The 18,727-nt window shown below is 33.2% G+C and overlaps 1 protein-coding gene across 2 annotated transcripts; it reads left to right on the plus strand.

The window, feature by feature from the left end:
- Positions 1 to 80: 80 nt before the first annotated feature.
- LOC110623605 (putative lysine-specific demethylase JMJ16) lies at positions 81 to 14,192 on the plus strand. Of its 2 annotated transcripts, XR_002489307.2 has the most exons (11): positions 81 to 230; positions 461 to 538; positions 665 to 1,192; positions 1,328 to 1,552; positions 1,969 to 2,130; positions 7,886 to 8,254; positions 8,737 to 10,174; positions 10,280 to 10,383; positions 11,109 to 11,306; positions 11,712 to 12,459; positions 13,442 to 14,192. XR_002489307.2 is itself a non-coding variant. In XM_021768603.2 (10 exons), the coding sequence occupies exons 1-10, from the start codon at positions 153 to 155 to the stop codon at positions 12,039 to 12,041; spliced, it is 3,510 nt and encodes a 1,169-aa protein (XP_021624295.2). In that variant the 5' UTR covers positions 81 to 152; the 3' UTR covers positions 12,042 to 12,573. The 2 variants fall into 2 exon arrangements, 1 of the variants encoding a protein (XP_021624295.2); XM_021768603.2 differs by lacking the exon at positions 13,442 to 14,192 and having other exon boundaries at positions 11,712 to 12,573.
- Positions 14,193 to 18,727: the final 4,535 nt, after the last annotated feature.

Below are 18,727 nucleotides of genomic sequence, written 5' to 3' on the forward strand. Positions count from 1 at the left end.
TTCCATATTACTGTATCATATCAATTATTATTATTATTTTTGAATAATCATCTGCACTTGGGCTCTCTCTCTCTCTCTCAGTATGAATACCATGTCCTTGTGCAAGTCCAGTAGGTAGGGATGGTCCCTTCACATGCTGACCTTCTTTTCAAATGCAGAATCTTAGTTTAAGGCCTTGTCTTCCCAAGGGGGTTATTCGTGGGTGTGCACAATGCAGAAATTGCCAAAAGGTTAGCTTAGTATTTTTTTTTTACATACTTGTGCAATCTGTTTGTGGAGTCTGGCTGCTGTGCTGTAATTTTGCTGCAATATATGACAGCTTGCAAGGCTTATAGGTGGTTTACACCCTGTTAACCTGATGTTATATTTATTGATCTTACTTCCTTTTTTTTTATATTTTTTTATCAGTAATCCTCTTGTCTTCCAGTATAATAAAAATGATTGTTGATTCCTGATGTAGATCATTGCAAAATGGCAACCTGAATGTGCTCGGAGGCCTGACCTTGAGAATGCTCCTGTATTCTACCCTACTGAAGAGGTTTATGCTATTTCCCGTAGTATTTTATTTATCCGGTTTTCAAGATATTTACACATATTTCTAGATTTGGGAATTCTTTACTTTCAAGAATTAGAATTTCGGACATGTACTCAAACATTTTTCCAGGAGTTTAAAGATACTTTGAAGTACATAGCTAGCATACGGGCAAAATCTGAACCATATGGAATTTGTCGCATTGTTCCTCCCCCTTGCTGGAAACCTCCTTGTCCTCTGAAGGAAAAGTCTATTTGGGAGGGTTCTACTTTTGCTACTCGTGTCCAGAGGATTGACAAACTGCAGAATCGAGATTCCGTGAAAAAAATGTCAAAGCTATATAACCACACCAGGAAGAAAAGGAGAAGATGCATGAGAATGGCAGTAGATTGTGGGACAGACACGGGAAATATCACTGGGTGCAATGATGCTGGAATTTGTGATTCTGAGAGTTTTGGGTTTGAACCTGGTCCAGAGTATACTCTGAACACATTTCAGAAATATGCAGATGATTTCAAGGCTCGGTACTTCAGGAAGAATGATAACATCATGGATAAGGGAGGTGACACGGATGTGCTTCATGATAACTGGGAGCCAATGGTGGAGAACATTGAAGGTGAATACTGGCGGATTGTAGAGAAAGCGACAGAAGAAATAGAGGTATTCCATGAAAGAGATAAAGACTATGAATATTGTTATTTTGGGTGAAAACACTTATTTTTATGATGTGTTTGCACCATCTCGTCTCTGTCTTACCAGCAAAGTGAATCATAATACTGTTATTTTGTACTCTAGGTGCTTTATGGGGCTGATCTTGAAACTGGGGTTTTTGGCAGTGGGTTTCTGGAATTGTTCGGTAAAGCTGGTTCTGATACAAATGAATGTTACGCAAAGTCTGGTTGGAACTTGAATAACTTTCCGAGACTTCCTGGATCTATCCTTTCCTATGAAGCTGGTGATATATCGGGTGTTCTAGTACCATGGCTGTATATTGGAATGTGCTTTTCCTCCTTTTGTTGGGTAAGGTCAAATGTCTAATATTCACTGGCATAAACCAAATATTTTTAGCTTCCGACAGTATGAATAATATGTTTCGATATGCTTATGTGGGCATCATTTATATGCTAGGCGTAGGTGTGGTTACTTGTCAATGCATCTTTTAGAAGTATACTGTCATGTGAGATGGTAATTGATAGGATAAAAAGCAGTAAACCCGGCCTTTACTTCTCTCTTGCTTTCCAGTGTGGAATAAAGTCATTGAGCTCATCCAGTAAATAAGTCTTTAAGTGCTGATTACTATGAAAGCTAAATTTGATGTTGGAATTAAATTTTCTGTCTAATTGAAAAATGGTTTCAGCCTTAAATTCATCTGTTTATTTTAGATGCTGATTATTATCAACTCTTACATTTTCTTTTTGTTTAATGTTCTGAAACAGCATGTTGAAGATCATCACTTATATTCACTGAATTACATGCATTGGGGTGATCCAAAAATGTGGTATGGGGTCCCAGGGAAGGATGCCATTAAATTGGAAGAGGCAATGAGAAAGCATTTACCTGATCTTTTTGAAGAACAACCTGACTTGCTTCATAAGCTGGTGAGTAAAGGTTCCCATTCTTGTGTTACCACTTTAGTTTCCCATAGCGTAAAAGGTTTGCTTACTAAGCTGCTGTTTGGAGTTGATGCTTGTTGACTAGCTGAAGTTGGAGTGTTGGACCCACTTGCAATAATGGTTTTCAATTAAATTTGTAACACATTAGTCTGTCACGTATTCTTGAAAGAAATATAGAAATAAAAGGGATTTAAATATATAGCAGGAAATATTACAACTATTATAAGCTGCTATAGGTTGTTATAGCTATGAGTGTACAACTGTCTAAGTTAGTTACTGAAAAATAGTATATATCTCAGCACAAGTCACATGAAAGGGCATTCTGTTTTATTCATCAATACACCTACAACTTACCTGCTTCCCTCTAAAACCTTCTTCTCTATCCAAACAGTCTCTTCTCTTCTGTTCTTCTCTTTTCTTCTCTATTTCTCTCTTTCCGCCTTATTTCAACCTGTTAGAGCTATTGCCCTAACATTTGGTATCAGAGCCAGCAAATCAGTGCGCGATTGTGAGCGATTATTTCCGAGGGTCGGAGCCATGATCGGTCATAGTTAGTTAGGAGATGTTGAGGATCGTGGAGTTAGAAGAACAACCTAGAATACTCTAAGAGAACACCCAGAAGAACAACAACGAATTTAAAGAGAAGGTGCAAAAGAATTCTCGGGATACTAACGCGAGTCTGGATGAGTTGCAATCCTTGATGATTAAGCATGTAACAGAGCATCACAAACAGTTTCTGGAAATGACAGAGTATTGCTGTCAGCCCAGAATCAGCCCAATCAAGCTAAAGAGAAAGTTATTTTAGACTCTCAACCTGTGATCTCTCTCCTTAATGATATGACACAAATGCTTCATAAGATAGAGTTAGCCACATTTGAGGGAAAAGAGCCGAGGGCTTGGCTGAAGAAGTGTGTTAAGTATTTTGAAATTTATAGAGTTCCCGCTGAGTAAAGGGTACAATTAGCAAGTCTATTCTTGATGGATAAGGCTGATGCATGGTTCCATAACTGGAACAGGGGAAGGGAGCCTAACTGGGATGAATTTGAAAGGGGAGTTTGCATTAGATTTGGAGATGAAGGCTTAGAAGGTATAGTGGAAGGGTTTATGAGACTGAGGCAGGAGAACTCTGTTGAAGAATACCAAGATGAGTTTGAGGATACGAGAATTAGATTGGAGAGGTTAATGCCAGAATTGAGTGAATCCTATTTTCTTTTCGGGTTCATTGGAGGTCTCAAAGATGAAATTAGGCTTACGGTGAAAACAATGAAACCGGTATCTCTTTCTCAAGCTGTGATATAGCTAAATTGCAAGAGCAATTAGTAGACAGAAGTAAATTAAAGGGAAAACTCACCAATTCTTTCAAAGCTTACAAAAGTCCTACCTTACCAATTCTTTCAAAGCTTACAAAAGTCCTGATACTAGCCAAACAGCCCAATCCAATACCACCCACACTTACTCCAAACCAAACCAGCCTTATCAATACTACTCTAAACCCAATAATACAGATCAGAAATCCACTCTGTCCAGTTTTAAAGGAACCCCAGTCACCAATAGCAATTTACCCACCCTTAATAATACTAGATCAACATCCACAAATATAACCACAGCCTCTAAAACTCTCCAAACATCAACCAAATACAAAATACCCACCAAAATCCTACTTTAGGTGTGGGGACAAATATTTTCCTGGGCATCAGTGCAAACCCAAAACCTTGAATGCAATTTGTACAGAAGAAAAGGAGAGGATGGGGGAGATGAAGAGTGGTATGAAGTGAGGGGAGATGAAGTGGAGGAGGATGTGGGGATGGCAACTCTATTTGTCCATGCATTGGAAGGCAATTTTGGTGTGGATACAATTCGAATTCTGGGGTGTCATAAGGATAGGCAGTTAGTAATTTATAGACACTGGGAGCACAATCAACTTCCTGGATACAAGGGTGGCAGTAGAGTTGAAATTGGATGTGGTAAAACTTCCTCCTTCTGCTGTTACTGTGAAATATGGAAGAAAGTTATATTGTGATCACAAATGTCCTTAGTTTAAGTGGAAAATGCAAAAGTATGAGTTCCAGTTTGATGTGAGGACACTGGAACTAGGGGGATTTGACATGATATTAGGAGTGAATTGGTTAAAATGTTACAATCCTGTGTTGTTTGACTTTGAGGCCTCAACAATCACTATTACTAGGGAACAAAAACCTATATTGTTGCATGGTATTGGCGAATGAGCCTTGCAATCTGGATTATGGTATTCTGTAAATCTGTTGCAGCGGAAGGGAGTGGACCTACAAACCTCCATTTTTTGTATTTGGCGATGCGAAGAGCAGTCACAGGAATCACAGATACAACAAGGGCCTTCTGTTCCTGTCTTGCATGTTATTACTCATAACAATGCAGACTTAAAGGGTTGTTGCAGCAATATCAATGATCCTCAAGGATCACCGTCCACTAAAAGCTATAATCATGCAATTCCACTTATGTTCAACACTCAACCAGCCAATATGAGGCCCTACAGGTACCCTCAATACCAAAAGAATGAAATTGAGAGACTGGTCGCTGATATGCTACAATCCCAACTCATTCAACCTAGCACTAGCCCCTATTCTTCTCCGGTACTCTTAGTAAAGAAAAAGGATAGGACTTGGAGATTTTGTGTGGATTACAGGAAGCAGGTAACTATCAAAGACAAATTCTCTATACCCATTATTGATGACCGTTTAGATGAACTAAAGAGAGCTAAGGTCTTTTCTAAAATAGATTGAAAGTTGGATATCATCAAATCAGAATGAGGGAGCAAGGCATTCCTAAAACAGCCTTCAAAACACACTATGGTCACCAATGCCCCTACCGCATTCCAAGCCCTAATGAACCATCTATTCCAGCTTTTCCTCCGAAAATTTGTGTTGGTATTTTTTGATAATATCTTGGTCTATAGTAACAGTGTGGCAGAGCATATTCAGCATTTAGAAGCAGTGTTTAAAGTGTTATTAGACCAGCAGCTGTTTGCCAAATTATCTAAGTGTTTTTTTGGGCAGAATCAGATTGAGTATTTGGGACATATCATTCCTAAACAAAAGGTGAGTACAGATCCGGTGAAAATTACAGCTATGATCCATTGGCCAATACCACAGTCTCTTAAGGACCTCAAAAGCTTCTCGGGACTTACAGGTACTACCGGAAGTTTATCAGAAATTATGAGATTATGTGTAGACCCTTAACCAACCTTTTGAAGAAAGATGCTTTTAAATGGTGTGAAGAAGCTCAGCTGGCATTTGATCAGCTCAAGCAGAAAATTACTGAGGCTCTTATATTATTCGTACCAAATTTTTCTATGCCATTCATTGTAGAAACTAATGCAAACAATTGGGGAATGGGAGCTTTTTTGCAACAACAGGGACATCCCATAGCCTACATATCTAAGGCTTTTGGTCTTCGGAATCAGGCCTTATCAGTTTATGAAAGGGAGTTGTTGGCTATTATTTTTGTAGTGACTAAATGGAGGCATTGTCTAGAGCAAGGGAAGTTTTTCATTAAAATAGACTGTGAAAGCATCAAATACCTTTTTAAACAAAGATTGCATACTAACCTGGGCATTTCTAAACTATTGGAGCTTGATTATAAGATATTATCTCGGTAGAAAATACTGTGGCTGATGCACTTTCCAGGGGATCTTCTTCCTTAGACAGCCATCAATTATACAACTTACAGTCAGTAGTAGCATTTGGAGAACAGTTACAAAGCAGATTCTAAGGCTACTGAATTGATTCAACAACTCTCAATTTCTTTTCCTACCACCACTCCTTACCAAGTGAAAAATGGCGTTTTGTTTTATAAAACCAGAATGTATGTGGGCGCAATTACACATCTCAGACAGCAGTTACTAGATGCTTATCACAATTCAGCAGTGGGTGGACATTCTGGAGTGCAAGACACTTATTTAAAGCTGAAACGGTACTTTTACTGGCCTGGAATGTTAAGGGACGTTATGGAGTGGATTAAGCAGTGTGATATTTGTGCAAGATGCAAACATGAACACTGTGCTTATCCAGGATTGCTGCAGCCTCTGCCAATTCTTACTCAAGCCTGGCAAGAAATATCCATGGATTTCATTGGGCCTTCCTAAGTCAAAAGGGAAGGATACCATCTTAGTAGTGGTTTGCAGATTGACAAAATTGGCCCATTTCTTGCCTCTTACTCACCCTTTCTCAGCCACCACAGTAGCTCACTTGTTCATGGATCATATCTACAAGTTACATGATCTTCCCAAAGTCATTGTTTCTAATCTAGATAAAATCTTTACCAGTTTGTTCTGGCAAGAATTGTTCAAGAGTTTGGGTGTTAAACTCTCCTTTAGTTCAGCCTATCATCCTCAATCTGATGGGCAAATTGAAAGGGTAAACAGTGCCTTAAAACTTACCTCCGATGTATGGTTCATTTGAAGCTGCAGGCTTGGATTTAATGGCTTCCTATGGCTGAATGGTGGTACAACTCTACCCCCCATAGTGCTCTCAAAATATCCCCTTTCCAAGCACTATATAGCTATCCTCCCAATTTTCCTATGGACCTCCCTACTGATATTGTTGTTGGCACTGTGGATCAATTTCTTCAAGATAGGCAGAAGCTTGGGCAGTTGTTAAAGGAAAACTTAGAGTTAGCTCAACACCAAATGAAGCAATAGGCCGACACCAAGAGGACTGAACAAGAATTTTTTGTGAGTGATTGGGTTTATTTAAATTTTCAGCCCTACAGACAGACTTGCACTCAGGCAGTCTCTTAAGTCGTGTGCTAAATATTATGGGCCCTATCGGATCCTAGCTAAAGTGGGGAAGGTGGCCTACAAACTGAAGCTAGCCCCAAATCTTCCTTGCTCAAAAAGAAGGTGGGGGAGTTGGTGATTATCTATATAGCACTGCCTGACCTTAGGAACGAGTAGCTCCGGAGAAAGTGTCACAGACCAGAACTGTTCTCAGAGGTACTGATTATGTGATCCAAGGATTAATTAAATGGGTCAATCTTTCTCTTGAAAATGCAACTTGGGAAGACAAGACTTTTATTGAGACTCGGTTTCCTACTCATTGCTTTTCTTGGGGTCGAGAAAGTTCTCAACCACGGGATATTGTCACGTATTCTAGGAAGAAATATAGAAATAAGAGGGATTTAAATATATATCAGGGAATATTACAGCTATTATAGGCTACTATAGGTTGTTATAGCTATGAGTGTACAGCTGTCAAGTTAGTTACTGAGAAATAATATATATCTCAGCACAACACACACGTAAGGGCATTTCATTTTATTCATCAATACAGGTGCAACTTACCTGCTTCCCTCTAAAACCTTCTTCTCTATCCAAACAGTCTATTCTTCTCTATTCTTCTCCCTTCTTCTTCTCTATTTCTCTCTATTCCACCTTATTTCAACCTGTTAGAGCTATTGCCCTAACATAGTCATAAGCTCAGATGGGTCGTAGTCTGCCCTTGGGGTCTTGATTTCTTTTTTCTGGTTTGAATCTCATCTGTATGTAATTTTTACTTGTCAAGAGGAGAAAGGAGGAAAAAATATTCTTAAAAATGGATATTGTGGGAAGCTAAGATGAATTGATAATCTTTTTCTCTTTTCTATCATGAAATTTATGGATGGTTCAAGGATAGCATGAAAAAGTTTGATTAATAAAGAAACGTCTGATTGGCCAGCAGTCTGCATAACTCTGTCCATGTTTTGAGATTGTTAATGTCATATGCAGGTGACACAGCTTTCTCCTTCTATACTAAAATCTGAAGGAGTACCAGTCTATCGATGTGTACAAAATCCTGGAGAGTTTGTCTTAACCTTTCCTCGAGCATACCATTCAGGATTTAATTGTGGCTTCAATTGTGCAGAGGCGGTAAATGTCGCCCCTGTTGACTGGTTGCCCCATGGACAGATTGCTGTGGAGCTTTACCGGGAACAGGGACGAAGGACTTCCATCTCCCATGATAAACTGTTGCTTGGAGCAGCAAGGGAAGCAGTGAGAGCTCAATGGGAACTTAATTTACTGAAAAAGAACACTATGGATAACTTAAAATGGAAAGATGTATGTGGGAAAGATGGAATATTAGCAAAAGCAGTCAAGGTAAATTTCAGCTTTTTTGCAATGATTGACATACTGGAATGCTGCAATTTTGGACTTTGCCTGATTATTCAATTACTGCAATTTGAACAGTTTACAACTTAGGAATTTATTGTAATAATTTTATGTTCATATGTCTGTCTGCATTTATGAATGGGGACTTGAATTTGGTTTAGGACCCTGTTTAACTCCAGTTCTTGGTAAAACTTAATATGATGCAGTTACTAGTGGACCGAGATTCATTCCAACAACAGAATTTGTATTCATGGTCAACTTAAGCCTTCAGCAATTTATATTCATTTCTGCTTAATGCTTGCTGGATATGCAACCCAAATAATAAGTTTGAACTTTGAACACAGTGGAGAAGTTGGATTGTGTGGTTATGAATAAGCAATACAAAAGAAAAGAAAAAGTTAGAATATATGCAATAAAACTTTGTTTTCATTTTTGTTCTCTTTTGATTTGGGATTTCTTTTCTTGTCTAGGAACGTGTAGAGATGGAGCGCGTGAGGAGGGACTTCCTTTGCAAATCTTCGCCGGCGCTGAAGATGGAAAGCAATTTTGATGCCACAAATGAAAGGGAATGCAGTGTCTGCCTTTTTGATTTGCACCTATCTGCAGCAGGATGTCATTGTTCTCCAGACAAGTATTCATGCTTGAACCATGCAAAGCAGATGTGTTCATGTAGTTGGGATACCAAATTTTTCCTATTCCGCTATGAAATCAGTGAATTAAACATTCTTGTTGAAGCATTGGAAGGAAAATTGAGTGCAATATACAGATGGGCGAGATTAGATCTTGGACTGGCCCTAACATCTTACATCTCCAAAGACGATTTGGAAGATTGTAAGTTATCTTCTTTGCCAGATAGAAGAGCAGATAAAGAGATGAGATCAAAACCATCAATAGAACTTCTTAAAGATTTAGATAGTACAGGAACCACCATTGAAGTCACAGTGACTTCACTGGATATCTTTGGTGAGACTGCTTCAGTAGAAAAAAAGACACCTCCTGGGGCAGCAGATTTGAAAGGGATGGAGACATCATCTATATCCTGTCTTTCTTTTCAAGCAATTAAGAATCAAAATCATGATCCAGAGGTGGATACAAAATGTATTCTTTCTTTTACCAATTTAGCAACATCAGAATGCCAGCTATCTCAAGTAGACATGTCCCACGCTGAAGACCTCGCTTCATCAGAATCTGGAATGAAAAATCCTTCAACTTTGGGCCATGATAATATTAGTCTTAGTGTTTATCATGGTGATAAATCAAAGGAAACAGTTGTAGAAAGAGAAACAGCAATTTCTCTTGGAAAGCACTCAGAACTTTCTAGGGGGTCATCTAGTTTTGATGACTGTCCCTGTAATGACAACAAAGATTCAATCTTAATTGTCCCGCTTACTGATGCAGAAGTGGTTAGAAAAAATGATGTTATTTCTTCCCTTGATCCTGATGGACAAAGGAATAATTGTTTACTTGATCCTGTAAAAGTGAAGGATGACCAACATCAACATGGTAAAATAGGTCTTGCATTGAATGAGGCAGACATTTCTTGCCATGCAGGCTGCACTAGTGCAGGGTGTGGTAAGAATGTTCAGGGTTCCTCAAACATGGGAGAGACCAATAAGGATCAAAATATTTCAAATGCTAAGAGTCCACAGCCACAGCAGTGTGGCATTGCAAATACCAATGATGGGGATAAATTAGGAGCAAATGCTACCTTAAGTCCAGTAGACAACTCAAGAACTATGGCAGGTAGCCTATCAGGCTCACAAAATAATTTGGATCGATATTTCCGGCAGAAGGGTCCCCGACTTGCCAAGGTAGTGCGAAGGATTAACTGTAATGCTGAGCCTCTGGAATTTGGAGTTGTACTTCCTGGAAAATTGTGGTGTGACGGCCAGGCAATTTTCCCCAAAGGTATGGTACAGTTTTTAACTTTACAGAGACCAGAAAGTCCAAACAAATTTCTGCAGGAAAAAGGTGTCGCTTATATTTAAAAAAAAATTGTGCTATTTGATGCAGGTTTTAGGAGCAGGGTTAGATACATAAATGTTTTAGAGCCAACAAATATGTGTTATTATGCTTCAGAAATTCTGGATGCAGGGCAAAATAGACCTCTATTCATGGTAATTCCAAAATCTTTTTCCTTTAGGATGGAGCTGCTAGTTTATAAAGCAAAATAAGCAATTATTGTTTTTTGCTTATTTTTTATGTTTGAACAGATCTTGATTGTTTTTGTACTTGTGAGCCTTAATAAAATTCCTACTAAAATAAATGTGAAACTATCATCCTTGCAAAGCCTTCGAAATGTTTGTTATAGTTTGTAATGAATTGGTACCTAAATGTGATTTGATCGTCGAGAATGACATTGTGGCGGATGTAAGAGCTAGTAGACAGCTGCTCTTAATGTGCTAAATTTCATTGCTCATAGCTGTGGGACTTCATTGGCGGATATCAATATGTCAATGGCTTCATTGGAAGGATACTTAGTTGGCTATGGCATTTCTCAATATAAGAATGAATTGCAGGTTATTGGGATATGTCCTAGATATCCCTGAAAAGTCGAGATGCAATCCCTCTATATTCATGATAACTCTTTGAGAACTATTCATAGCCTGGAAGTGATGTTTGTAAAATGTATCTTAAAAACTTATTGTGTACAAAGCAATCGAGTTGTGAGTAAAATTGTGGTTGACGTAAGTATTTCACTTGTAATAGTCCTGGCTGTGTACTGCTAACTGGAGGGATGGATTGAGATTGTTGTCAGTGATGCATCAAGTTACAGAAAATTAAATAATAATGCTATATGAGATTAGAAGCTGATATTTCATCTCTAAATCCACTTTATTAGGTTTCATTGGAGCATCGTCCAAGCGAGGTATTCATTCACCTTTCAGCAGCCAGATGCTGGGAAATGGTTAGAGAGAGAGTAAATCAAGAGATAACAAAGCAACATAAATTGGGAAGAATGAACTTGCCTCCTTTGCAACCTCCTGGAAGTCTTGATGGCTTTGAAATGTTTGGGTTCTCTTCACCAGCAATTGTTCAGGTAGATTAACTGCCGGGGCAGATCATTTTTTTTGTCTAAATCCATTAATGTGCTTTCTTTCTTGTGTTTCTACATGACAGTTCTCAGTTGTGCATATGGTACACATGACTGCTTCCTTAGCACTTATATCATAACACATAAGATCCTGTTGCACTTTCAAAGTTCCACTTATTTTAAATTTTGTGGGTCTTGGTGATATGAGCGGTCCATTTTAGCAGCGGAATAGCTTTTCTATTGAAGGAATAAAGATGCAATTTTTTCTTTGAGTTTTAATGGCAGAAGTTGCATAGGCAATTCATGGCAACTTCCTTTGTAAATTTATATTTTCTTAAGTTATCTTCATAAAACAAATGCTTGCATTGACCATAAAATTATGCATATCTTATACTTATTTTCTTTAAACAGGCCATAGCGGCATTGGATCGGAATCGAGTTTGCACAGATTATTGGGACTCCAGGTCCTACTCACGGCCTCAGGGTCAGATTCCACAGCCTTCTCAACCCAAAGAAAATGCAAGCTATATTCAGGGAACATCCAAGGAACATAACAATAGAGGAACTTCATGGAGCAATCTACAATCTGAGAGAGTTGATTTGATAATCCAAGGCTTATTCAAGAAGGCAAACCCAGAAGAATTATACTCGCTGAGTCGAATTCTTAATGATTCTAAGCCGACAGTTGATCAAAGCATAATAACACTTGTTAATGAAGAGATTCAAAGTCGCCTCAGATAATAATTCATCAATTTGGTTTCAGGAAGCTCCGAGTCTGAAGATCGAGTTTGCCATTGCAATTTCTTAGACTGCTGTAAATTCTGAATTATCACCTTCACGTAGCACATGCATCTCCATTCAATATACTCAAAAGGTGGAGAAAGAGAAGGAACGAAAGATTTTATGTGTAATTCTTCTCCATAGTATAACCACGAAGAAGCCGACAATGGATCCGGCGGATAACTCCCAATTTTGTGAGACCAGTACAGCACGGTGCGTATTAACACCTTTATTATGATTGATTCTTGGCCATTTCTTTTATGTAGGAAATGTTCCCGAGATTGTTTGCACCATAAGCTGAGCCTGAGAGAGGATAGAAGAAGCTTATGGAGCTTGTTCTGATGAAAAAGAGAAAAGTTGTAACTACAAATATCTAACTGTAAGTTAATTTATTAAATTATAATTTATTTTCACTTTATAATTAATTTATTAATTTCATTTGTAATAATATGAGCAAGATATATCATAAATTGTAAGTTATTTTATTTTTGAGGTGGTAATTTATTAATTAATTTTTTTTAATATAGTCTGACATGATATATATTGAAAAAAATTATTAATTATAAAATTAATTTAAGGAAAAAGCAGTATCAATAAAGAATATGTGAAAAATAATGTAAAATATATTCTTTCTACTATTACGTAATGTAGATAATATTTATTATTAAAAAAAGGACTGTTACTACATTGCTTAAATTTTTAAAAAATTTATTAACTAATTCTTATAATTTTTAAACTCAATTAAAAGACAGGCTCATTATTTCATTATATAACTATTTTTATTAATATTATTTTTAGTCAAATGACTAAATAATTTATAATAATAGAACATGAAGAATCTTATAATAAATTGTTTAAAATGTTAGAAATTAAATTTTAAAAAATATATTTAAAATATTTATTAAGATTTCGTTTGTTTTATTAAAAAATAATATTTTTTATATTTTTTTTGTGTTTAAAGTATTTAAAAAAAGTTATTTTTATGCCTTTTGAAAATTTTATTAAATTATTTATATATAAGTTGATTAATATACTTTTTTAAATATAAATTATTTGTATAATGCAATCTATATGTATATAGCTAGATGAATGGTTGAAATTTAACATGATAAAGAATATTTAATTAAATTTATGAATTATTGAGGCTAATAAATTTTTAAAAAAATTGAGTAACTTGTAATACTGTTTTGTAAAATTAAGGAGAAAATTCAAATATTGTGCCTTTTCTTGTTAGCGTTATAAATAGCGTATTATTTAAATTTGATTTATCATAAATTTAAGAATTAAATAAGTAAGTTGCGCCTGAATTTTATGCGGTGGATCTTATTTGTGTATTATGATCTGGTATACATTGGATTTAGGTTATATATGGAAAGAGAAGAGAAAAAGAATAGGAAAAAGGGAAACGATCGAACGGGCAAAAAACAGCCCACGTCGTAGAAAACAACAAGCAAGCTCCAGATGCGAGGGGAGGGTAGTGGGTAAAAATTCGCTGTTACCGACATCGAGTACACATTTCCACGTGGAAACTTACTGTAGGTGGGGACTAAAGAGAGGGAAACGTGTCAAGGTAGATTTCAGGATCTTAGTATGTACGGAATAGAAAGAGGAGAATCGAGGAAGGTGCAGTGGTTTTTGTATTGTGGTAATTGGGATATTTTATTATGACTAAGATTGCTTTCGGTTCCTCCAAAATCTACCATAGCTGGCAATTGGCAATTGGCAATTGGCAATTAGCAAATGATTCGATTCGATTCAACTGTAAAAAAATAAATAATTAGGTTTTAAATGGGTTGAGGATAATATGAACTTTAGGGTTTATACAAATTCCATTCACCATTTCTTTATACCTGAAAAAACTTCTCATACAAATACTAGTCCCACATGAATCGGACACCGAGTTTTATCAGGATGTTTAGCCTCAGCTCATGCATCAATCACAGTAAGTTCCTGACATTCTCTTCCAAGTTTTCTCTATATCTTAAAGAAAAACCACCTCCAGTTTTTTATATATGTAAACAATTCATTTGCAAGTTTATTGATAGAAGTTTACGCCAAAAATAAATAAGATGAAAGGGAAAAATAATATTAGAAGATCAGATGGATTACAAATCCTTTCTCTATTAATAGAGATTTTGAATTTAAACTTGCATTTTTAAAATGCTTTTTATTTTTTATATATAAAAAAAAAAGAGAAAAAGGAAGGAGAAGCTTGAGTGAAAATTAATATTTATATACCATTCTAATTTTCTCTTTAAATTAAAGGTAAATGAGAGGAAAATTTTTAAAATTATTAATAGATCCATATATTTGTATGTTGTTTTTAAAAATTAAGTGATGAATTTTTAATTTTATCATTTAAAAAATATTTTTTTTCAATATTTTTCTTTTGAAATTTTATAGAAAATGTTTTTTTATAAATTTTGTATATATATTTTTCAAAGTTTGAAATACTTAAAAAATTTAATTAAAAATATTTTCTTAATTAAAAAATAAATATATATAATATTTGAAAGGCTATATAATGAGTTAATTTGATGGAGAGGCAATTAGCTACATCATATTTTCTCATAATTTTTTTTATTTTTTAGTTTTTTTGAAATTATTGTTTATTTTTCTTTTTTTATACTATAATAATATATAAATTCACTATTATAATCATTTTTAATATTATTTTATTTTTAAAATTTTAAAAAAATTAATATTTAATAAAAATTTAATATATTTAAAATAAATATAATAAAACATTATTTTTTAATATTTATAAAAAAATAAAATAAATAAAAATTATAAGATGGAACAGAATATAATTCTCAGAAGAGATCTTAGTTTTGATGTCTCACCACAAGTTAAGTGTTGTTCTTCCTAGTAATTCTCTAATTTTCATCATTAATTTCAATTTTTGCCTTAATTAGTTTTAAAATATTATTTTTTAGTCTTTAAAATAAATTATTTATCTTCAACTAAATTAGTAAAATTATTGAATTTAATATTGTAATCCCTCCATTGTTTCTCTTTAATATTCATTTTAACCCCTCCCATTTCTTTTTTTTTAAAAGAAAATTTCTCAATAGCTCGGAAATATGTTGTTTGAAATGAATTTTTTTAATTATATTTCCTCATATTTATTGGTAGATGTTACATAAATAAAATTATTTTTGGATTTGTCCTTTTTTAACATTTTGAATGTATGTTTCTTATAATTGGAGTTTGTGGTACTTTATTTTTCTAATAAAAATATTATGCATTTTTATTTTAGTTAATTTTTTTTAAAAAAAAAAAATTGTTCTATGAGATGTAGGTTATTTATTTAATAAAATATTAAATTTAAAAGTTATCTAATAAATTTCATTCTGCCAAAATGCTACTCCATTTATTTTATTTTATTTTTATAAAAAAGACTTGACATTATGTAAAATACAAATCAATAAGATAAACTTCAACTCTTTTTCTTTCTAACCACTTGTGAATTTCGAACCCTAAATCATCAAACCGTTGTATATTCTGTTCGTATTAGAGTTATTACTAAAAGTTATTTTCTTCTCGATTCTCTACATAGTATTAGATTAAAACTATACCATTGTAAATAAATTAAAATTTTAATTTAATTCAATTAATTTTCAAATGATTCAATCTCGATTTTAATATTTACTCATTTAATAAACAAATCAGACTTAAAATTACAGATGTAATCATTTGTTTTGTTCACCAAATTCATGAGTTAGTGGGGAATTTTTTGTTCGCTTAAAATTAATTAATTTTAAATTAAAAACCATTTAGATTATAAATGAGCAAACCTGCTCGGAAATTATCTAAAATTTGATCCGATAAAAAAAATAATTGGCTTATATTGATTTGTTTTGTAAATAAATTAAGTTTGAATTTATTAATATTTATGTTGAGTTTAAAATAAATCAATTTAAAATTAAAAAAATTGACAAATTAAATTTAAATAATCCAAAACTCAGACTCAATTTAATTAATTTGTGGTACCCTAGCTACCTAAATGAGCTACTTTACTTTCAATTTCTCAGTTTTAGATACATCAAGTTGTTATGTCTATTCCAACTATACCCTTTTTTTTTCTTTCTTTTTTTCTACCCTAAACATCTACAAGCTACACTAATTTATTCATAAAATTCACAACTAAAAATTAGTTAATAGCTTTAATATTTGGAATGATTAATTCTAAAAAAAAAATTAAATAAATTTTTATAAAATTATGTATAATTTTATTTTGTTAAAATAATTTTTTTTATTTTCACTTAAAAGAATTGATAAAAAAAACTACACATTAAATCACTATCTCAGTAAGATTACTCTCTCTATTTCATAATTTTTATTATTATTTTTAATTGTTTTGACATTATTGTCTTGTTTTGTTTTAAACTATAATAATATAGAAATTAATTATTATAATTTTATTTTATTTTAAAAAGAATTTAAAATATATTTTAATATTTAATAGGAATATAATGAAAAAATTAATAATAAAATTATAGAATAAAGTATTTTGTTAACTGTAGTATGTAGGCTGTAGCTGTTTCAAATTAAGGCATCATTAACTGGAATTTTTCATTTTTAGACTTAAATGTACATTTAATTCATAATAAATTGGATGTGAACAATAATAATGTTCCAATTAACTAAATAGCTCTTACAAATAATTTCAGTAATTTGAAAAAAAAAACAAAACTGAAAAATAAATCGACAATTGTTATATATAAGGAAAAAAGAGAAAGCGATGAATGTTTTTAAATCCAAATATTATAATAAATTTACAAGAAATTGTCAGCCACTTGCGCATTCATTAGAGGGCAGAATGGTTATATCAACCAAGGAAAAAAAAATACTCTTTTATTTCAAGCAGTTATACAAAACAAATATAGAACGAACAGAGAGACAGTTAAAATTTTAAGTGTATTCAAATAAATTTGAGAAATTTCAGATTCTACTCTTTCAATTCCCGGTCTCTATTTCAAAAAAAATAGAACTAGCTACATGCATCCAATTCCAAGCTATGATTGTTAACTGAAGTCAATAGCCTTTAAGCAATCAACCTATAAATAAAGCTATCTTAATATGAAACAAATATATACTCAAGTTATTGATAATTGATTAAGCCTGCAACTGCAATAAGCCTATGCACCTAAATAAGGAAAATAATAATTAGAAAGATTGAGAAACCCTAAAATAAAATCCATATAATATACATGCATAAGGAAACTAATTGAAATCAACTTGACTAACCTAGATTGTACTTAGCTTTGATTGCATTAAATTTAGATGTTTGTAAGTTTCTTGATCCTAAATCACTGATGATAAATGTTTTGCTTTTTCTGAACATCTAAAGTCTTATTTAGTTTAAATGTATTATTTATTAAAAAATTCACTTTTTAAAAAAGTAATTTAACTGAATTAAGAAAAATAAGTTATTTTTTCAAAATAAAGAAAGAAAAATTATTAATTAAATAAATAAAATTTTGATATGTTTTGGAAACTTGAAGTTCTTAATTAATTGAATTATCTCAATCAAATAAGGCATAAATCTTTCCCTCTTCAATGTATATATTCTTACAAAGAATGTTATAAATTGAGTGTATACAGCACCACAAACTAAGACAATCCCAACATCTAAGGAACCAAACATAAAAACCATATTATTAATCAAGTTTAAATGTTTGATGATTATAAAATACATTTCCTAATCCTGGGATTTGGATTATAATTAATTTGTAATATGTGTTCGTTTTTAGCTGGGAGTTCAATCTAATTTCTTGCTTTCATGTCTAAATATAAATTTTATTTCATTTAAACGTATTAAGTTCTGGAAATTCACTCTCCCGTAAACAACTTAACTACGATTAGTTCCTCTCTACTAAGGAAAGAAAAACCGTTAACTTACCAGAAAATAAAGAAGAAATGTCAACCAAATAGAAATAATTTTTACACTTACCTAAAAATTTCAAATTTCCTAATTGAATTATCCTAATCAAATAAGATCCTAAAGTTTAAAACTTGAGGTTTACTGAATTATCTCAATCAAATAAGGGCATAGAGTTTAAATGGGTACCTACCTGATTTCCCTTACAATAGGCCTATGATCCCAACAACTCGATCTTAAATGCCATGTCTTTCTTCATTAGCTAGAGAAATCTCATTTTCTAGATTAATTCTTTACAATAGTTAAAAGTTGCTTTCACATACATGACAACTATTAAATTTATATATTTATTATACATATTTTTCACAACTTCGATTTAAATATTTATTTTTTATTTAATTTAACTGTTGATGAACTTGTTACAATATAAGATTGAGCATATTTTAAATTAATTCACAGAGTGTCAAAACGTAGAGTATGCAGGATATAAATATCATTCAAAGTACAATTAGCATTGTCCGTACTCCCATTCAATGAATTAATTAACTATTATATTCCTTCACCATTGAATTTTACATTATTTTAAAAGGATAAACAAACTATAGCTTCAGCAATCAGAAGAATCATTATGTAGATGATGAAATTACTGTGGAGACTTTTTAATCGTCTTCTACAAACAAGGGAGCTTTCATTTCTGTTTTCAAGAACAGACATATTTCTAATTCCCCAAGAAAGGGAGAGACTAATAACAACAGCATATATA

Source organism: Manihot esculenta, chromosome 9, assembly GCF_001659605.2.
Source record: "Manihot esculenta cultivar AM560-2 chromosome 9, M.esculenta_v8, whole genome shotgun sequence".
NCBI lineage: Eukaryota > Viridiplantae > Streptophyta > Magnoliopsida > Malpighiales > Euphorbiaceae > Manihot > Manihot esculenta.

What these genes read in the sequence shown, in the direction of transcription:
- LOC110623605 (XM_021768603.2), top strand. Translation starts at nt 153, where the DNA reads ATGCAGAATCTTAGTTTAAGGCCTTGTCTTCCCAAGGGGGTTATTCGT. An exon ending in AATGCAGAAATTGCCAAAAG is followed by an intron (nt 231 to 460) that starts GTTAGCTTAGTA and finishes TTCCTGATGTAG; the next exon opens with ATCATTGCAAAATGGCAACC. An exon ending in AAGCGACAGAAGAAATAGAG is followed by an intron (nt 1,193 to 1,327) that starts GTATTCCATGAA and finishes TTTGTACTCTAG; the next exon opens with GTGCTTTATGGGGCTGATCT.